This window comes from Dipodomys spectabilis, unplaced genomic scaffold (assembly GCF_019054845.1).
Source record: "Dipodomys spectabilis isolate Male_0828 unplaced genomic scaffold, ASM1905484v1 ptg000147l, whole genome shotgun sequence".
NCBI lineage: Eukaryota > Metazoa > Chordata > Mammalia > Rodentia > Heteromyidae > Dipodomys > Dipodomys spectabilis.
This window is the reverse complement of record NW_024870824.1, coordinates 15,359,837-15,380,706: the sequence shown is the minus strand read 5'-3', so window position 1 is coordinate 15,380,706 and position 20,870 is coordinate 15,359,837. Positions and strand designations below refer to the sequence as shown.

Sequence of the window (20,870 nt, the reverse complement as noted above, 5' to 3'; positions counted from 1 at the left end):
ATTAGGCTACACAAGCAGAGATTGCATGCAAAGTTCAGTTTTACAGATAGGTTTCTCTGTTCTCTACTAGGTTTAAATCTCCAACCTCACACCTGGCTCAGACCTTACCTAGTACACTTTCCTAGTGCCTAAGAATACTGAAACCTTCTTCAAGCACTTCCCAAATAATCTACTCTTTCTCTGACTGCATTGTGGCCAGCAGTGTCCAGTATCTGGTCTCCAAGCCCCTGGTGAACTGATTTTCCATTTGCTTGGAGCTCTCTAGAGCTGTATTGTTTACAGTATATGTAACAGTCTCATTGGGCTATTTGCATTTTAATATAAACAAAGTTAAAAATAAAAACTAAAACTTCACTTCCTGGGTTGCAGGATGAATATCACAGGCCCTCATGTGATGAGTGTCTACTGGATTAGACATCGAAAATATATAAAATATATAAAAGCTCAGTCATAAACAAACCAATTCTTGTAGGTGTCCATGTAAATCTTTCACAGTTACCTGTCCAGTATTACTACATTTAGATCTACATATGGAATCATTGGAAAAGAAAAATAGAGGAGTGAGAAAGTGACATGAGAGAGGAAAAGAGAATTAGGACCCTCTCCCTGCATAAAAGACAGGAAGGAATTAAGAAATTCTCCATGTTCCCTTTATAAATAGCAACAATGCTAAAATTTATAGTTGCCTTTTAGTTCCATAATTATTTTTCTCTTCAGCCAGACTGTCAGTATATGAGGGCAGATCACATCACTCATTTATTCTCTAAAGTTCTTTCAAGCTATTGACATTACCCAATTCATGTATTTATTGAATGAATGCTCTACTGTCTAACTAACCTATATGCTAAAATAAGTTTTCACCATTTCAAAAAGTATGCATTCATTTCATAACTGTTTATATCATTACAAATGACTTACCAACTTATCGCTTTAACTCATAAGATGTCTCAAAATTTTACATTATTTTATTATTTTGTGCATGTGGTGGGAGCTTGAACTTACGGTCCGGTGGTATTTCTTAGCATTTTTTATTAAGGCTAGTAATCTACCCACCTGAGTAACAGATCCACGTCCTGCTATTTGCTGGACTTTTTGCTTTGGTGGCTTTGAACCATGATCCTCAGATCTCAGACTCCTGAGTTGCTAGGATTACAGGTATAAGCCAACAGGGCCTGGCTTGAAATATTCTGTGTGTGTGTGTGTGTGTGTGTGTGTGTGTGTGTGTGTGTGTGTGTGTGTGTGAAAAGAGTTTTGTTGAAGGCAAGTTCTCTAGGGAAAAAATGGAAGAAAGGAATGAAGTGCTTCATTTACAAAGCGCTTTGTTTAGAAAGAGCATTATCTTTGGGAGTACTTTGAATTACTAGATGAGAAACCACAGTGTTTAGTACTTAAAAATAGAGGAAGAAAGAATCAGTTTATTTAGAAAAGAGACAAAGAAGTTTCTCTGTAAGTCTTTAGCCCACTTATTTATAGGGCAGTTGTTTCTTTGAGGATTTGTTGTTGGGGGATTTAATTTTTTAAGTGCCAAGTATATTTTAGATATGAGACCCTTATCCATTGTATGGCTAGTGAAGATCTTCTCCCAATTGGTGGGCTTTCTATTGATCTTGCTAGCTATGTCCTTTGCTGTGCAGAAGCTCTGCAACTTCATGCAATCCCATTTGTCCAACCTTTCTTTGATTTGTTGTGTTTCTAGATCTCTATTCAGAAAATTTCGGCCTGTGCCAAGGAGACCTAGGGTTTCTCCTATTCCTTCCTGTAATGTTTTCAGGGTGTCTGCTTTGACTCCGAGGTCTTCGGAGTTGATTCTGGTGCAGAGTGATACATATGGATCTAGCTTTAGTTTTCGACAGGTGATTAAACAATTTTGCCAGCACCATTTACTGAAGAGGCTGTCTTTCTTCCATTCTATTATTGTAGCTCCCTTATCGAAGATTAGATGGCTATATGTCTGTGGGTTCATTTCTGGGTTTTCAATTCTATTCCATTGGTCCTGAGGTCTGTTCTTGTACCGGTAAGCTGTTTAGATTACTGTGGCTTTGTAGTAGAGTTTGAAATTTGGAATTGATATTCCTCCAGCATTGTTCTTTCTGTTGAGGAGTGATTTTGCTATTTGGGGTCTCTTATTGTTCCATATGAATTTTTGGATTGCTTCTTCTATTTCATTGAAGAATGAGGGTGGGATATTGATAGGTATGGCATTGAATTTGTAGATAGTCTTGGGAAGTATTGTCATTTTCACAATGTTGATCTTTCCAATCCAGGTGCATGGGAGGTTTTCCACTTCCTAAGTTCTGTTTTGATTTCCTTTTTCAGGTTTTTAAAATTTTCATCATAGAGGTCCTTCACTTCTTTAGTTAATTCCTAGGTATTTATTTTATTTTCTGTGGGGCTATTACAAAAGTTGCTTTCCTGATTTCAGCTGTGCTCTTCTCTTTAGCCATAAAAGAAATGCAAATCAAAACAACATTGAGATTCCACCTTACCCCAGTTAGAATGGCTATAATCAAGAACTCTAACAACAGATGCTGGAGGGGATGTGGACAGAAAGGAACCCTGCTGCATTTTTTATGGGAATGTAAACTTGTTCAACCACTTTAGAAAGCAGTATGGAGGTTCCTCAAAAGACTCCACATAGAGCTCCCCTCTGACCCAGCAATCCCACTTCTGGGCATTTACCCAAATGATCACAACCAAGACCATAGTAAAACTACCAGCACAACTATGTTTATAGCAGTATTATTTACCATAGCTAAGATATGGAACCAACCCAGATGCCCCTCAGTAGATGAATGGATCAAGAAAATGTGGTGTATATACACAATGGAATTCTATGCCTCCATCAGAAAGAATGACATTGCCCCATTTGCTAGGAAATGGAAAGACTTGGAAAAAATTATATTAAGTGAAGTAAGCCAGGCCCAAAGAAACATAGGTCCCATGGTTTCCCTTATTTGCAATAACTAGTATATGTCTGAGTTAAGCAGAAAAGGTCAGGTAAGTTGATGTTAGGGGAATGAACCCCAAGGTAAGGATTCAATTTTTTTTGTTTTTTTTCCTTTTATGCAATTGTTTCTAACATATTTATAAGATGATTTCTATGTTGCTTTGTATGTCCCTCCCCCACGGTATAACCCATGCTTTCACTGTATTTGATGTTGGTATAATTTGTGGAGGGGAAGGGAAAAAAAACAAATCATTTAATTAGGGATACAGGTGGACCCATCGCAACAATGAGATGTACAAGTCGTTATGTAGAAAAATGAACTTTACAACTTTGGGGGGGGGGATCGAGTGGGGGGAGGGGGTTAGTGTGGGAAGGGATGGGAAGGGGAAACAAAGAGGAGGCAACAATGCTTGATAAGAAATGTACTCGTTATCTTGCCCATGTAAGTGTAACTCCTCTGTACAGTATTCTCACAATTAAAAAAAAAAGAAAGTCCTTTGTTTAGAAAGTGCTTCATTTGGAAAACACTTTGTGTTTAGAAAAAAAGAAAAAGAAAGTGCTTCCTTTAGAAAGTGCTTCTGAAATGCTTCATTTAGAAACTTAAGCCCTTTGTTTAGAAAGTGCTTTGACTTACTAAGAAACCAAGTGTTTTGAACTTTGAAAACCAACAAGAAATGGAAGCACTCTGCTTATACAGGAAGCACTTTGCAAAAAAAGAAAGAAAAGAATGAAAGACAGGGAGAAAGAAAGAGAGCAAGAGAAAGAGAGAAAGAAAGAAAGAAAAAGAAAGAAAGAAAGAAAGAAAGAAAGAAAGAAAGAAAGAAAGAAAGAAAGAAAGAAAGAAAGAAAGGAAGGAAGGAAGGAAGGAAGGAAGGAAGGTAGAAAGGAAGATAGAAAGGAAGAAAGAAAGGGAAAGAGGGAAAGAAAAGCAGAGAGAGGGAGGAAGGGAGGGAGAAAGAATAAGAAAGAAAAAAGGAAGGGAGAAAGAAAGGAAGGAAAAAGGGTTGTTGAGAAACAAGAGCTTTATAATAGAAAGAAAAAGCTCTTTGTTTAGAAAAAAAGTGCTTCATTTAGAAAATGTATGTAAAAAAGGAGAGAAAGAATGTGCTTTGATTTAGCAAGAAACAAGTGTGTGCCAGTGTTCTTCTCTTTTTCTCTTTTAAATAAAGGTTTTCAAACTATGGATTGGAAGATTTTACTCACAGGTGAAGAAATAATTTAGGCTTGAATTACTTGATCCTTACAGATTTCCACTAATGCTAGAAACTCATTTGACATTTAAAAGACATTTTTATGACCTTTGCTTTGAACTTTGGGGGTTACAATTGGATTCCGCATTGGCTCATTGTCTTGAGCCAAAGCAGACTTAATCTGAGCGAATCAAAGATGGACAAGGATGACCTTGTCTCAGCTCCCTTGACTTGATCTGGGGTCTGCAAGATTGACAGCCCAAGGCAGAGAAGATATAGGCTGTTTGTTCAAAAGGCAAGGGAAATTTACCATTAAAGGTACTAAAATGGAAAGCCTTTTCTGTCCAGATGGAAAGAAAAGTCTTGTCTTAGATTTTTTTTTATTTGCATTTTACTTTTATAAAGTAAAAATAAATTTAATCCTTACCATAAAATCTACCATTATTGTGCAGATAGTTTCGAATGCTAATGTAAGAATGTTTAATGTGTGTCTAGTCACTGAACTAACACAAATAGCATTTTGTTTTATGCATACATATTATATAAAATTTTGTTATATGTGTGTTAAGCAGAAAGAATTTTTATCCCACTTCTTGATATATGCAAATTCTACTGACTTTCACAAGTGCAAGGATAGTTATTAGAAATTTCAAGATTGTGGCAGTAGATCATTTAACCCAGCATTGGATCCCTTTGCAATTGTATTGGTAACATTCCCTCTCCCCAATCCTGCCCACACCCAATGCAAATACCTTCTCAGAAAGCCTTGATGTCATTGTTATCATACTAGCTATAGGAAACCACTGGCAAAACCAACTTTACAAGAGCTCTACTTGGTTCATCAAATTATCAGGATTAGAAAAATTAGTCCTGTTTGTAGGCTACACATATATTTTCTCTTTAGAAATTTGTTATCTCTCCCAGGATAACCACTTTAGGCTAAAGGATTGAAGACAAAGCATTATTCCTTCTGTTTTCTAAGGAAAAGTTCTTGCTCTGACTTAGTGGAAAGGGAGCTTTAGTATATAATCAAAGCACATCATAATAATAATTGTCGGGGATAAAATGTGGCAAACGGGTTTAGTCCCATGTGAGATTTGTCATTTAGTATTAACATAACCTAGTACATGGCACCAAATTTCTCTGGGTTGGTTTCCTCCTCGTAAAATGAGTGCACTATTAGAACCTAACTCATAGGGTTGAATTATATTGTCTTACCTATCTCCTAACTAAGTTGATGTAAGACAACATCTGTGTGGTGCCAAGCCCAGTCCCTGTTGTAGAGAAATTGCTCAATGAATGGAAAGTTACAACTGTTATCATTTTATATATGATATTGTTTGTACCTTGATAAAACTCCCTTTTCTGGGTCTTCAGAGAAGCTTATTTTCTCAGCTTCCTGATGCGGGGAATGAGTCAATAAAAAAAAAAATCTCTATGTTCTAAATGCTTCTCTTTAAACAGGGAACACAGAACTATCTCTTACTAAAAGAAAAGCCAGAAATGAATTAAATTAATCACACTGTTTATAAATAATTGTTTAAGCAACACGAGACATGCCTTGTTTCCTGGGTACATCATGCCCTGTGCGGAACAGTTGGAACTGTTATTTTGAATATGCCTTCTGGCTCTTAAATTACCTGTAGACATTTCTTTGACCCAAATATAAAACATGATAACCATGTCAAACAAGCTGAGAACATTCTGTGTGTGTTTGCTTTCCTTCTTCGGCTCTGTGGGTTCACTTAGCTTCAGAGGGCCACTGCTCTGTGTACCAGCTCCCTAAGATGCGTGTGTACTCATGATGAAGAAGGAATATGCACACTACCTCTGTGAAGTGCAAGTCCCCAAAAGCCCCCAGATATTGAAATGCCCAGAGTGAATCATGTGAGATCATGTTGGCCTTTGGCCCCGACTGTCCATGAGAGTGTCCTCATCCTGGAATTCATATTAGTCTGTTTGGGGATCCGAAATCTATAGATGTTTAAAGCTGTAAGCTACAACAAGGTTAAGAACCATTATTGGAGAGAGCGAGAAGCCAATCTTTGAATCCCTCATTGATCACCATGAATTAGCCATTATCCTTCCTTCATATCTGAATTGGGTTATGTTCCATGCTTAGACAAAATACAGATCTTAAACTATGAGGTTATGGTAGCTAAAAGTGGCCATTCACATTCGAATCATTGGGCCTGCCAAAGTCATTTAACAAGGTCTATATGTATTTTCAAGCCCACTTTCCCCCAGGAAAGTACTGGGGGTTTAAACAAAGATCCTCCCATCTGCTAAACAGGAGATCTACCACTTGAGCTTTTTGTCTATTTCTTTTGCATTAGCTGTTTTTAGAAAAAATCTCACATTTTTGCATGGGCTGGCTTTAGATTTCCTCCCTCCTCCTTAGGACCTCCTATATAGATGGGATTGTAGGCATGAACCATCATGCCTAGCTTGCTGGGTAAGATGAAGACCTCACCAACATTTTTGTCCAGCTTGACTTGAACCTTGATCCTCCTGATATCTGCCTCAAAAATAGCTCGGATTATGAACCTGAGCCACCATGCCCAGCCTTGCGTGTATTTTTAGTTGTCACAACTGGAAATTGCTACTGGTATCAACTGAATACAGGCGAGGGATGCTGGTCTGCAGGTTATAGTGTCAAGGAAACCTTGCACCCTAAGAATTATATGACCCCACATCTCAAGCTTATCCTGAGGTTGAAAATTCCTACTTTGGTACTTTAAGCTTTCCAAGAGAAACTCCTGTCATTGCCAAGGAACAGCAGGAGTTTTTCAACATACTGGGAGATGCAACACTGGAGTCTGCTGGCTTATCTTAATCCATACCATTCTCAAGACAACCAGGGGAAAACCCTTCTTAGTGACTGACTGATGAAGTAGGGAGTTAGTGTCATTACTTGGGGCAGGGGCGGAGCCTGGCAGGGCCTTGAACTTCCTTGGTTAGAGTTCTGGCAGCCACCTTGCAGACAAGCCCCTTAGCATAAGGCAGGCTCTATGAGCTCGTTCCCTTACAGCATGTACTTGGCACGGACATAGTCCTCCCAATTTAGTCAGAGCAGCTGTTCAGGAAGGAATTGCCTCCAAAGCACACTACGAGACCCACTGGCATACCACCAGCCCATAGAAATTTGTGTATAGTCCTCCATGGGATGGGGCAAGCCCCTGGCCTTTGGAAGTGAAACTGTTTCTTCTTATGCTGGGAGTTGACCAGCTGAAGTGTGCTCAGCTGAGAGTACATATCATTTTTTTTCTGTAGGATCTGTAATGTATAAAGAACAGTGGGAGGAAAAGAAGAGGGTGAGCTTAGAACAAAGAATTTCTCAGATCAAAATCATTGTTTTGAATATTTCAAGAGTTGCTACAGGAGGCAGGAATTTGACCTGATCTGCATGGTTTAAAGGGATAGTGGTAGGATACATAGGATTGCAGTTATAAGAATACATATTCCGGGCTGGGAAGGTGGCTCAGTGGTAGAGCGCTTGCCTTGCATGCCTAAGGCCCTGGGTTCAATTCCTCAGCACCATATAAGCAAAAAGAAAAAAGCCGGAAGTGGTGCTGTGGCTCAAGTGGTAGAGCTCTGGCCCTCAGCTAGGGACAGCCTCCAGGTCCAGAGTTCAGGCCCCACGACCGGACCCAAAAAAAAAAAGAATACATATTCCATCACCAACAGGGAGATCCCAAGGAAGGTACAGGCAAAAGTTCAGTGGCCATCTACAAGGGCTGATAGAATGTCAGCCAGTAGGAGCCTTGTGTTCTTTATCATCGGCCAGCATTTCCCATGAAGGGATGGGAGATGGAATGAGAAATCTTCAAACTCCTTTCACTTCCTCCAGTGCGGTTCTGTATAGGAGAGAGCAAAACCCACTTCATCCTTTGAGTTTTCTACTTAAAACTGGAAGATACCCAGAACCACCACTGGTGAGTAAATTGTTAAGTGTTGGCATCAATTTCGGGGGTATCTTGTCTTCCTTTAACAATTCTTCTGGTAGTCTGACAAGTAGAAAGTTCAGAAGTTTGTCCCTGAGCTCTTAATGCCTGAGATTATTACCTTTGAGGAAAATGTTCATTAGCCCTCAGATCTAGATAAAAAAATGTTTGAAATATTAATATCAATGGAATGGCTATTTAGAGCTTAGCAAGAAGGAAGAGCTGTGGGCTGGGATTAAAGAGACATCCCTTCAGTCTATTTTTATGGTACTTCCTTTTTCATCTAGGAAGCTGGGACCAAGGACTTCCAGCTCTAGACAGAACAAGGCAGAATCTTAATCTAAGAGAATGTGGTTACCAATGAAGTAGCTTAGTGTTAGGATTTAAAGTAGAGGAGCTGGTATCTGATGGACCTCTATTTCCTGCTATTTTAAACTATGAGATGCTAGGATAAAACTTATTTTTTATTATTAATGTTTTTATTGTGAAAATACCTTATAGAGGGGTTACAATTACATGAGCAAGGTAATGAGTACATTTCTTATCAACACTTATTAGCTAATCCTAGTTTTCTTGAGTTCTTCCCTGTGAAAAATGAGAGCAAAGATGGATCTTGCTTCATGAGACTGCTATGAGGTTTATATAAGATCATGTACATATGGAACCTGAAACACAGTAACTTCTTGGTGAGTTGTATTCTCATTATCTTAGTCATCATCTTGTTAAACAAAATCAAGAAGACTTTTAAGGAGACCAAAACTTCTGCTTATGGAACACTAGGTTGCCATCAGAACAGGATTAAACAACTGAAAGTCAAAATTATCACAGGACAGGTCCTAAGCAATGGGCTCAGGAAGAGGAGGAATCATGCATTAGCTGCAAGGATGGGTGTACTGTGGGGAGAAGCAATTGGTGGTTCTGCGGGGTTGTCTACAGATCCCCATGCAAGGATCCCCACTCTATGTCTTCTGCTTATATGAATAATCCACTTAATGTTCTCTGGGTTACACTCATCCACAGCATCAAGAAACGGTTCTGGAATTGTCTTTTCTACAAAATGATTTCTGAATTATCTTTTCTCATTTCCACACCTATTTTAGGTTATTATTAACAACATTCTTGGAAGCATTTCACAGTTAGATTTGCTCTTGAAGAGATTTTTTTTTTTTTACTATTTTTAAAGCATTTTGATAAACTTAAGGAACAAACATATGTGTTGTCTGTTCATGCTGCTTTTATGAGTAAACTTATCCTTTGCTGTCTGGGACATTTTCCTTTCCCTCGATTTGTGTGTTGTTTTTGTCTTGAGTTTCTGACTTTGGGGAAAGTGTGTGTGTGTGTGTGTGTGTACATATATTTGCATCAGTAAATATATATATACAGACTTGCATATATATAAATGGCTATCACATATAATAACAAGTAGACAAGTAAGTTAAGGAATAGTTTATTTTCCTAGTCTACATTGCATTGTAATTTATGTTCATGGCCAGCTAATATTTAATATTTATATGCTTTGTATTTAGCTAAATGTGTTGCATATTTCCTCTTGTTGAATTCTTAATCAACTCTTTGGAGCAACTGCTATTACCCTCATTATATTGGTAGGGAAATCAACCCATCAATAATCATATAATTTGGCTGAGGCCCCATAATTAGTGTATGATAGGGTTATGATTCTAATACATGTCCATCTGATTTCAAATCTTTTACTAAGAATTAAGTTTCCTTCCCTTCCTTCCTTCCTTCCTTCCTTTCTTCCTTCCTTCCTTCCTTCCTTCCTTCCTTCCTTCCTTCCTTCCTTCCTTCCTTCCTTCCTTCCTTCATTTCTTCCTTCCTTCCTTCCTTTTCTCCTGCATTCTTTCCTTCTTTCCTTCCTTCCTTCTTTCTCTTTCTTTCTTTTTTCTTTTATCGGTACTGGTCCTGGCACTTGAACTCGGGACCTGGAGCTGTTCCTGAGCTTTTTTGCTCAAGATCAGTGCTCTACCAGTTGAGCCACAGCTCTACTTCCATCTTTCTGGTGGGTTAATTGGAGATAAGAGCTTCACATACTTTCCTACATGAGCTGGCTTCAAATCAGGATCCTCACATCTCAGCCTCCTAAGTAGTTAGGATTACAGGCATAAATCATAGGTACCCAGCTTCTTTTTTTCTTTTGTTAACTCAGGGACTTACACTTGCCTTGTTTGATTGACTGGCACTCTACCACATGAACCATACTTACAGTCTAACTTTTTGCTAGCTATTTTAGGGACAAAATCTTTCAGACTTTTCTGCCTGGGCTGAATCTCCTACAGCTCAGCCTCTCGAGTGAGTAGAATTATAAGCACCTGCCCTTGCCTTAGTTATATTTCTTAGTTCTACTTAACTCAAAACTCTTGAAAAATGCAAAACTGTTACATGACACAGCTTCCAAACTGATATAATCAAATAACTCAACTGTCTAAGTCAGCATTCCCTCATTCCAACAAAAAAAACCCTGATATAATCAGGTTGCAAAGTGAAAAAGGTTTGCTTCAGCTTACAGCTTTGGAATTCCGGTCACAGATCAATTGCTTGGGAGCTGTAGGAAGGCAGCACCTTATGGCTTGAATACATTGCAGAATAAAACTGCTCATGTGTCAGCCAGGAAGACAAAGGGGAAAGGAAAAGAAACAAATCACACCTCAACATCCTTACAGGGCCTGGATGCCAAAGGCACAAAGACCTCTTAGCCTTTTCTACTAATCGTGTTACCCTGGGAACAATTATATAACACATGCACCAAGGAAGGAAATTTACATCCAAACTATGGGCGATCCATACCAATACAAGATCTCTTGTACAAGTTGTTTGGTAGATAGCCATCTGTCCTTTCTTTGTATAACAGAGAACTTACTTTATCCAGGCAAAGAAGTTTTACTCTTTGAACAGTTGTAATTGTCACAGAGTTTGGCCAAAATCTTCCTTCCTTTATTTTTCCATAATAAAAAACTAAAATCTTATAGATGGAAGTAATAACAGAACCCAAACACTTTAAGTAAGTCTCAAATTCTTTTCGTGTGTAGAAATCCTTTGTTCCCATGGAATCTTATTTGTATATGTGAATAATGAAAACAGAACAGCTTTGATCAAAATAAGTGTTGATGTGGAGGGATGAGTATACACATCATCGTGGCCATTGTTATTTGTTTATTATTGAGGTTATTTGGTTGTCTTATTAAAAAAAAATAACATGAGCCAGACAAAGTGTGGCTAATGTCCATAATATCCTAGCTGCTCAGGAACCTGAAATCTGAGGTTCAAAACCAGCCCATGTTGGGAAAGCCATATGGCTCTTCTCTCTATTTAACCAGCTAACAGACAGAAGTGGATGACATGTAGCTTTGAGTAGGAAAAAAAGCTAATGGACAGTGCTTAGGCCCTGAGTTCAAGCTCCAGTACCAGCACGTGCGCGTGCGCGTGCGCGCACACACACACACACACACACACACACACACACACACACACACACACAAACACCGTGAAATAGCCTGTTGAACAAGACAAGAAAAATTAAGGCTCAGAAAACGTAAGAAACCTGCACAAGATAATGTAGCCAGTCAACAGAGAAATTATAAAGACCAGAGCCCATGTCTCAGAACATGGAGACAAACTTCCTCCTCCATCATGAATCCTTCTGTTCATTCTCAGTTTTATTATTATATTCCTTACAGAGTTCAGGCACTGTTCTGGTCAGTGGAGATACATCAGAGATGTAGACAATCAAGATCTTGCCATTAAAAAGCAGACAAATGTTTATAATCCTCCATCTTCCTGATGGTTCAAGCCCTGCCCTAGGTAGCACCACAGGCAAATCTTCCCAAAGTAATCAAACCATCCTGGATATTAGTTCAGTGTTTTAGTGACCTTCAAAAAGGGTGGATTCTATCATTGAATTCAGGGCTACGAGTGTATTTTAGCAATTTTAAGGATCTCTTTCTTCGACGGGGTTGCACGTTGTAATCTGTTTTTTCTGCCTCTGGTTTGCTTTGGAGACTGCATGTAATATAACCACGATGAGAGAAGCTATCTCCCATGTTATCATTCAGGTGGATGGAAAGGCCATTCAGACGTGTGGGATTTAAACTCCAAATGCCAGCTGGATTGGGTTATAATAGAATAACCTTGATCTATGTAGTAGGACTTGAGTGGATTGTTAGTGAAGGGCACAGGGTGGCTTTTGGCCTGACCTGATCTTGCTTTCCAGCTCATTTTTCTCAATTTTCTTCTTTGCAGCCCTGCTCCTCTCTCTTAAGTCTTTGTACAATAAGCATTCAAGCTTGGTCAGCTGTCCCCAAATAAATAGTGAATTCTCCTGCCACTAGACCTTTTCCGCTGCCTCATTTATCTGCCCAGCACTAGTCTAATCTTCCCCCACAGGAACAGTTCCAATATGAGCCCTCTGAACTTTTCTGATCCCAGCTCCCTCCATCTCCGAATAATTAATTGCTTTCTTCTCTGGGCTGTCTTACCACCTGCTTCTCTTGAAAGCTCGGGTCATCTTGTGGAAACTCAATCTTCTTTGTACAGCTGACACCCCTCACCCACTTAGATAGCTTCTCAAGGGCAGTTTCCTGGGCCGAGGTGGCTTTTCAGGGACAGTGGATATTTTGTGGTACTGGCTCACTAGGCTCAGAGTTCAGAATCCTATCTCTGCCAGTTCCTAGCTATTCTACATGGGCCCACTGAGTCCATTTCACCCAACCAAAACAAAACTCGTGTGATAGGATTGTCATGAATGTTATATAAAGTAACCCATAACTTGCTTAGCACCCTCATCAGAATACATAGTACTCAGTGAATATTGGCTGCTTCTAATATAATTCTGTAATTTATTTTTAAACTTTTTATTAGTACATGTTAATTATAGAAAAGAGTTTCATTGTGGTATTTCCATACATGCACATATTGTATTTTATGGTTGTTTTAAACATAAAGTCCCATTTTTTCTTGCTTTGCTCTCATCTAATTACCTTCCCAATACCTTATTCTGTTCTTAGTATATTTTTATTGTCTTTAAGTAAGTGTACTTTGTTGAATTACCATTCAACAAAGCAGTTTGTGAACACAGTGAATCTTGATCACCCCTTTCATTATTCTCACCATTTCTCCCAATTCTACCCTTTTCTTCAATTTTCTTTTGTAGGGTACACAATGAATTTTATGACTGTCTTCTAGATATCTTTAGAAAGAATCTTCTTAGATTCTTTCAGAAGAAAGATATGGTGACCCACACAGAACTAAAGTATTTGTCATTTAGGTAGGTAATGTAAAATAGTCTTACAAGGAGTTTTACAAGTATGTGTGCATAGTGAGAAATAGGGAAAGAGATGTGTTGGGATTAGGATCAACCATTCCCAGCCTGGTCTTGTACTTCGGTGTGCTGGGACACGTATCTGAGACTGGGGATGCAGTTAAAGAGCCCTTGGAAATACACTTACTTATTCAGCGATCATAGGGACATGCACTCCAGATTGTGCAAACTGAGCACAAAATAGAGTACCAGCCTAAAATTTCAAAGTATGTGCTCTGTAGATATATATATATATATCTTGGCAAAGACACTTTGCTCTGTGTAATTCAGTTTATCTGTCTGAGGAATATAAATCTCTGTGTGAGTATACATATGTATGCATATATATGTATATATATATATATATATATATGTACACACATATATACTATGTTAAATATTTTAGGAAACTACAGCGTGCCCTTATGTGAAAACCCAGCGAGAGAAGATGATTTTCTAAAATAGACACAGTGAAGCCCATGATAGTGACACGGGTCTGTAGACTCAGCACTCAGGAGGCTTCGCAGAAGGATCCTAAGTTAAAGACCAGCCTGGACTGCACAGTGATTTTCTGAGGCAAGCCTGGACTACTTACAGAAGCATTGCAGTGAAAACATAAAATGAAACATTCACTATCCAAACAAAACCCAGTTATTACAACTTAACTTCATGCTGTTGCATACTAAAGGTGCTGGGCCTGGGGATTGTTCTCCATATTAGAATTATTAGGGATGTGTTACAGTCAGAATGGGACTGACCTAAATTTTTCTCTTTTCCATAGGCAAAATGAGTGATAGGAATAATCTTAATTCTCCCTCTATGGTTCTAACTATTTGATATTGTGCTTAACATTAGCTCCTTCATATACCACATCCTTATTTAGGAACCCTTGATCTTCCAGGATTCATATTCTGTCCTATTTACTAACGAATCTAAAGTCAAACGAAATTATGTGGAACATTGTATTTTGAATATTCCAACTCACTGACAACTTGTTACACATCTAGGTGTTCACTGTATTTCTGAACACCTCCTATGTCTGCCTGTTTGGTTGGTAGTTTTCCAAGCCTGGGGCCAGTTTTTAATCAGATGATATTTAAGTATTCTGTTTGTCATTACATGAACAGCACCTAAAAACATTGTCCTGTGCATTTCTCTGCACATGTCTGCTTTCTCATTCTTATGATTTTCTGCCAAGCACATTATCTTTTCATCTTCATTATCATGAAAACAAATAAATATTCCTTGTCCACTTTCTGATGGGATAGTTTATAATTCATATTTTACTCTCTTTAGAATAAATATCAGCACTGAATGGAGTGTGGGTTACAGAGTGAGACATTGCCGTGGAAATAAAACCAAAGAAATAGCCATGATGAATGAAAAAAACACAACGTTTTGGCCCTTTGGACTCAGCTGTACTTTATCTACAGCCCCTTAGGTCTCTGTTTAAGGTCTACCTCAGCCATGAGTAGAAAAGCTTGATAACTGCTCAGAAAAGCTCATGTTCCTGCAAACATAAGATTCAACTGAGAACAATTTTTAATTCAGATATCTTCTCCTCACTCCTACCTCGCCTCCTGCCCTGCTATAAGAGGACTGATGTGCAGGACCAAGGAATCTGTATGTTGCAGGTACACAGTATAATTCTTCACATGTAGTCCCTGGACCTTTGAGAGAGATGACCTAGCTAGAAATTCTCCTCCCTTTTTTGTCTTCTCCTCCACCTTATGGAGGCCCGGCAACTATCATTCAGTTTTGTGTCGAACTCCATCACCAAACTCCCCACCACACCAGTGATTTCCACTTTCCCTAGTGGAGAGAACTTCTGATTTGGGAGGCAGAATTGAGCAAAAATCCCAATTTAGAGCACCAGATCCACCACTGGTTGCCAATCAACCCCTGTCTTTACCAGGTGTTCTCCTCTTCCTCTGAAATGGAAAGAATTCTGTGCACATTCCTTCCTTATGATCCTCAATACAAAATGTAGAAAAGGGAGATAATGACCACTGCAAATCGTCATGATCTTGCTAAGACTAACAAACAAGAACCTGCCTTTTTAAAACCTCCTCTTTTAGGATACTGAAGAGAGATGGTTTTTAATGATGTTTTGCATCAGGGATTTTAAGCAGCGCTGCCAATGTTTTTGATCAAGCATATGTTTGGGAAAAGGCAGTTGTGATCTCCCTACATTTAAATTTGGGGTGTCTCAGCCCCACCCTGTGGCGTCGTACTCAGACCCATTTAACAACTTGGCAGAACAATTTTACAGATTCTAAAATTGAGGTCTTGCAGATTCTTTAATACAACTGCAAAATAAATAAATAAATAGATAGATCACCCTCCCTATGTTTTCAGCAGAGCCTCTTCTCTCCACATGGCATAAAAAGTATCACGTACTAACAATAGCATATTAAAAGCCAAATTTTGAAGCAATTACTCACAGCTTTGGAGAACAGTCCCCCACACACAGCTGCCACCTAATCAGAAGGTCTTTATCTGTCACCCACCATCCCTGCTACTCACAAAATCAGAATGTCAGTGCTTCCACAGATCTTGTGGATTATCTCCCCCTCATTTAGTAAACTGGTCAAGTAAGCCACAGGGAAGGGACCGTGTCACCAGAGACACACAACTAGAGGCTAAAATCTCTTTCGAATCCAGGTCCTGTCTTTTAGCTTATTGCTCACATTGATGCTCTCTGCCATGGGACTTTGACCTGTAAGAGAAAGAAGTGTTCAAAGGAAAGAGTATTAGGGCCATATGCTTTGAGTATAAGCTTTTATATCAGAAGCCAATCTTTTCTGGAAAAATATAATGCCTTATATTTATTTTTAATCTTGAGCAATAACTAAACTGACATTAAACTGCTGTTAACAATTATGCCTTATAGGGGCTGGGGAGGTGGCTCAGTGGTAGAGTGCTTGCCTTGCATGCATGAGGCCCTGGGTTCGATTCCCCAGCACCACATAAGCAAAAAGAAAAAAGCCGGAAGTGGCGCTGTGGCTCAAGTGGTAGAGCGCTAGCCTTGAGCTAAAAGAGCTGAGGACAGCGCCCAGGCCCAGAGTTCAGGCCCCACGACCGGACCCAAAAAAAAAACAAAAAAAAACAATTATGCCTTATAGCAATCCAGGCCAAGACTATTACAGGTCACCAGGGTCATCAAATAACCCTGTCTTTATTCTCACACTCCCATTGCCCTGCTGAAAGTCTTTCAAGGAGTAAAGGCTGGGTCATTACAGAGGGATTTTGGCCAAAAAAAAATTAGTCTTCCCTCCCTTCCTCCCTCTCTTTTTTCCTCCCTCCCTCTCTCCCTCCTTCCCTCCCTCCCTCCTTCCTTCCTTCCTTCCTTCCTTCCTCTCTTCCTTAACACATCTATTCAACCAATGAGATAAATTAAGGTCATTCATATAGCAATGTGAAGAAACACTTTGGGTTATCTAGAGTTTATACTTTCAAATATCATGTAGAAAGCCTGGAAGAATGGATATATAACCAAGAATGAATCAAAAGCTTTATCTAAGACAAGTAGCAAGCCTAGGAATGGGAACAGTTAGATTTCATTACTGAGAGAAGAAATGTTGTATCTTCTGCTGCAATAAGAATAAGACTTCTAACTGGAGGAAGGGGGGACATTGTAGGGAAAAGTTTTCAGAATTGATGCAAAGCAGTAACATATTTGAACCAAGATGTATTGAATCTAATGGATTTAAATGTAAATGGTACTCATTAGGATTGGTAAAATGTTAGAAGCCTGGACACATGTACATATTGCCCAAGGTTTTTTTTGGGGGGGGGGTCAGTTGTGGGGTCTGAACTCGGGGCCTGGGAGCTATCCCTCAGCTCTTCAGCTCAAGGCTAGCACTCTACCACTTGAGTCACAGTGCCACTTCCAGCTTTTTCTACTTAAGTGGTGCTGAGGAATCAAACCCAGGGCCTCATGCGTGCAAGGCAAGGATCTACCACGGAGCCACCTTCCCAGCCTATTGCCCAATTCTTAAAGAAAGACTTTTAAAGCTAATTCCAGAAACCACAGACTCATGCTTGAAATAGACTTAACCAAAATCTTTAGCCACTTAACACAAATGATTTGTGATAGAGTTAGAGTTGTTACATTAAAAATAGTTCTTATCAAATAATTTCCTGATCTTTTAGAACAGAATGCTTATTTGGCAGAGACATTTTAGTGTATCACAGGATGTGTGACACGGATGTGTGCATCCTCAGGCACACTGAGTGTGATGTGCTTATATGATTCTTTGTTGTGTCCCTGTACTACTCAACATGTTGACAGTGATTGAAAACCCAAAAATTAGATGACATGAAAGTGGCATGTGTAGCATTATCTCATATTCTTACGTGCTTGAAAAAAATATTTAAAGTCTGGTTTGTTATAATGTAGACCAAAATGTTTCTAAACTAATAAATTCAAGTTGAATGGAGACAAATATAATGCTCTGTATGTTGACTCAAGTACACAATCCTAGCAGCATAAAGAACCACAAGAATTAACAGCTGTCATGTCAAGCAGGAAAAAATTAGCAGCAAACTTGGTGTCAGCCAAAAAGATGTTATCATTGTTAAAAAAAATTAAATTTGACTTGATTCACAACAAAATAATCTAAACATAAAGGAAAGGACGTAATGTCTCAAGCTCATTACGAAGATTTATACTTCTTCCTGATACCATAGTTTAAGAGAGACCATCATAATTGTTACCACAGGGCATGGTTATGATGGGATATAATCCTGTAACTGTAATATATAATAAACTGTTAAAGAAAATGGAAATGTGTAGCCTGGAGAAGATAAAACTTGGAGGATTTAATAAAGCAGAATTTTGAGTAGCCCTGGAAGGTAGTTCCACTGGCTAAAATTATAGGAAGGCAGATTTTCATTGATCATTCATATTCAGTTTTTCATTTTGTTTTCATTTCTCATTTTAAAATGGTTTTACAAAGCAGGGGGTTCAAGTTAGCTTACCAATTGATAGGTTACTTCTATCAGCTGAAGTTGCTTAAACATAATGTCAGGCTAGCCCTTCACTGGAGGTCCTTAAGCAAAGGCCAAATGGCCACCCATCTGCATGGTTCAATATGGTTCCTGCACGGTGGGGTTTTTCACAGAATATTCCTTGGCGCCCATTCCAATGCTGAGGCTCTCTAATCTTCTCCTTCTCCAGGGATGCAGTGGAGTGTGGTGGTCAGTGGGAGAATCAGTGCCATCCCCCAGCAACATCTCCTTTGGTGGCTGCTCAGCCCAGTGACACTTAGGCCCCGGGGACAATGACCCAGAAGACATCTGTGGCTCCGAGAGAGAGAGCTAGATCCTCTAGGATGCTGCTTGTGCCTGATTGCACCTGGCATTCTCCTCATCACTCAAGGCTTTGATCAGCTGGTGCAGGCACCTGGGCATGCCAGGCTTTGCCTATGAGATTCCAGCAGGTGGCATTTGGGGGGGGTCAAAGGTCAAAAGGGCCTTCTTGTTCACTTTTCATTTCCCAGTATTCTCCCTTCTTGGAGTTTGCATTCTTACCTGTTCCTCTCACTGTGCCATATCTGTCTTGCTATGGGTCACTCTACCTTTCCTATTGGAGTCACAGCTGTTTTCAAGTATACCTTTGCTGTGTCTGCTCACAGACATTGTCAAAACGTATCTTCCCTGTCCTTGTCTTGGTCGCATGGTCCCAGCCACGTTTAAACTGCCCTTCTTCACACTGTTCTGTGCCAGACACTAGTGAATTTGCTTCCCTGTGTCTGGGTCTGAATGTGTATCCTCTTGGGCATCCCTGTATCAGTTGAAGTGTCCTCTTGCTCTTTGCTTGCTCTTTCCAGCATCAGCCATTCTCTTCGGGGAATGTTGTGGTTATTTACCGCGGAAGACAGCTGAACAGAGATCTGTCGGTGGAAAATGGTCTCTGCGGAAAGCTGGAGACAGTCAGCTTCCCCCAGCATTGGGCCACAGGTCTGTCTCAAATGAGATGCTTACATGCTCCCATTGGGAACATCTTCTCCCAAAGAGCCTTGGGCAATTGTGAGACTTTGGAATCTTCTCTGTGAAAGTGATACCACAGAACCAAGGAACGATCCTTGAATCTGGCCATGTTGCTCTCAAAGGAGAAAACCCCTGGAAGTTCACACTGTGTGGCCTCCTTACTCTACAGTCCCCAGCTGGAGGAGTGCAGAGCCCAGCAGTACTGGGAGTTAGAACACATTTGATGTCAAGCCACAGGACCTGGATGTATGACCCTGGCTCTGTTCCTACTATGCTGTGAATTGGTGAACAATATCCTTCCATTTCTGAACCTCATTTCTACATCTTCCAACTCCGTTTCTAGGACAATAGGATGCTGCTACAGCCATCTGCTACCTCGAAAAGCCATGGCCTGCCTGCCTTTTGGCTTTGTCTCAAAGGAACTGCCCTCTGCATTTGGGCCTTCAAGACACCTGACCTTGTCAGCTTTTCCCTTCCAATTAATCTGGATGGATATCATTCACTCAAAGCTAAGTCTGTGTTCTTGCTAGCTGCCTCTGAGCAGTTTCCAGGAAGAAAATGCCACTTCCCAGGGCCATGCATGTGTGAGGTCTTTACTTTCATCTTGGCTGGGGTTTAATAGCATCTCTTTTTCTCTTGCCCTTCATGAGGTGTTACTTTCATCTTATTGTTGTTTACTTTTGTTCTGGATTCAAACTTGACAGGAAATAGACTTTGGATAGAAGAAGCGAACATTGCCAAACACATCTAAATACCAAAAAGAATGAACTACCGGTCCTCTGAAGTCTTAATTCTGTGAGGAAGAAAAGTATGCTGTAGAGAAAAGATGCAGACTGGAAGAACACTGTTCATCAGAACTTCTGGGTGATGCCAAGAAATATCACTCCATGCTGAGACGTTCCTTGAGAAGATTGAGATGTCACCGATCAATGGAGCAGCTGTGATTGGGGACCTGCTTTTGTCAAATATGTAGACAATTTAAGTTCAAATTTACAGCCTGACTCTGCACTCAGCTCACCATTTTGAGGATGATTTTTTTTCATTCAAAGAAGGAGACTGCAAGCTTTTGAGATTATGGCTGCCCATATACTGTACTCACTGAGCACAGGGTGAGGGGAGGTATCATGTAGGAACCGGACACTGAATCAGTGATTGACTTACTAAGCAGATCCAATAGTGAACATTCTAACCTCAGAAAGGATCTTCTCTGCCTACTCATGATGCAGAGACAAATAATTGCGGTGGAAGAATCTCATAGCTGAATTTTGATTGTGTAAAGCATAAAGTGTTATATTTTATATGTTTATTATTATTTGTGATGGTTTGAATTACTGTGGCATATACCTGAGCTTGCAAGGGCTACGAGTTTATTCATGAAGAGGTAAGTCATTTCAGAGAAGGAGCTTTCTATGTTGAAGATGATCTCTCTGGAGCAGCTTTTGTGTGACAGTTCTTCCAAACCTGCCCCTCCTCGTTTGATC

At 39.7% G+C, this 20,870-nt stretch overlaps 1 protein-coding gene across 2 annotated transcripts in view; it reads left to right on the top strand.

Annotated features, from left to right (window-relative positions):
* The window catches only part of Htr4 (5-hydroxytryptamine receptor 4), a 191,144-nt gene that overhangs the window by 141,854 nt on the left and 28,420 nt on the right, over positions 1 to 20,870 (top strand). Inside the window, exon 6 of one of the 2 annotated variants that reach the window (XM_042692121.1) lies at positions 18,578 to 18,783. The exons of the other annotated variant lie outside the window; for it this stretch is intronic. Coding sequence (XP_042548055.1) covers positions 18,578 to 18,668 — 91 coding nt within the window. The 3' untranslated portion in view covers positions 18,669 to 18,783. Of the gene's footprint in view, positions 1 to 18,577; positions 18,784 to 20,870 lie in introns of those variants that run through there. 2 annotated transcript variants of the gene reach the window in all.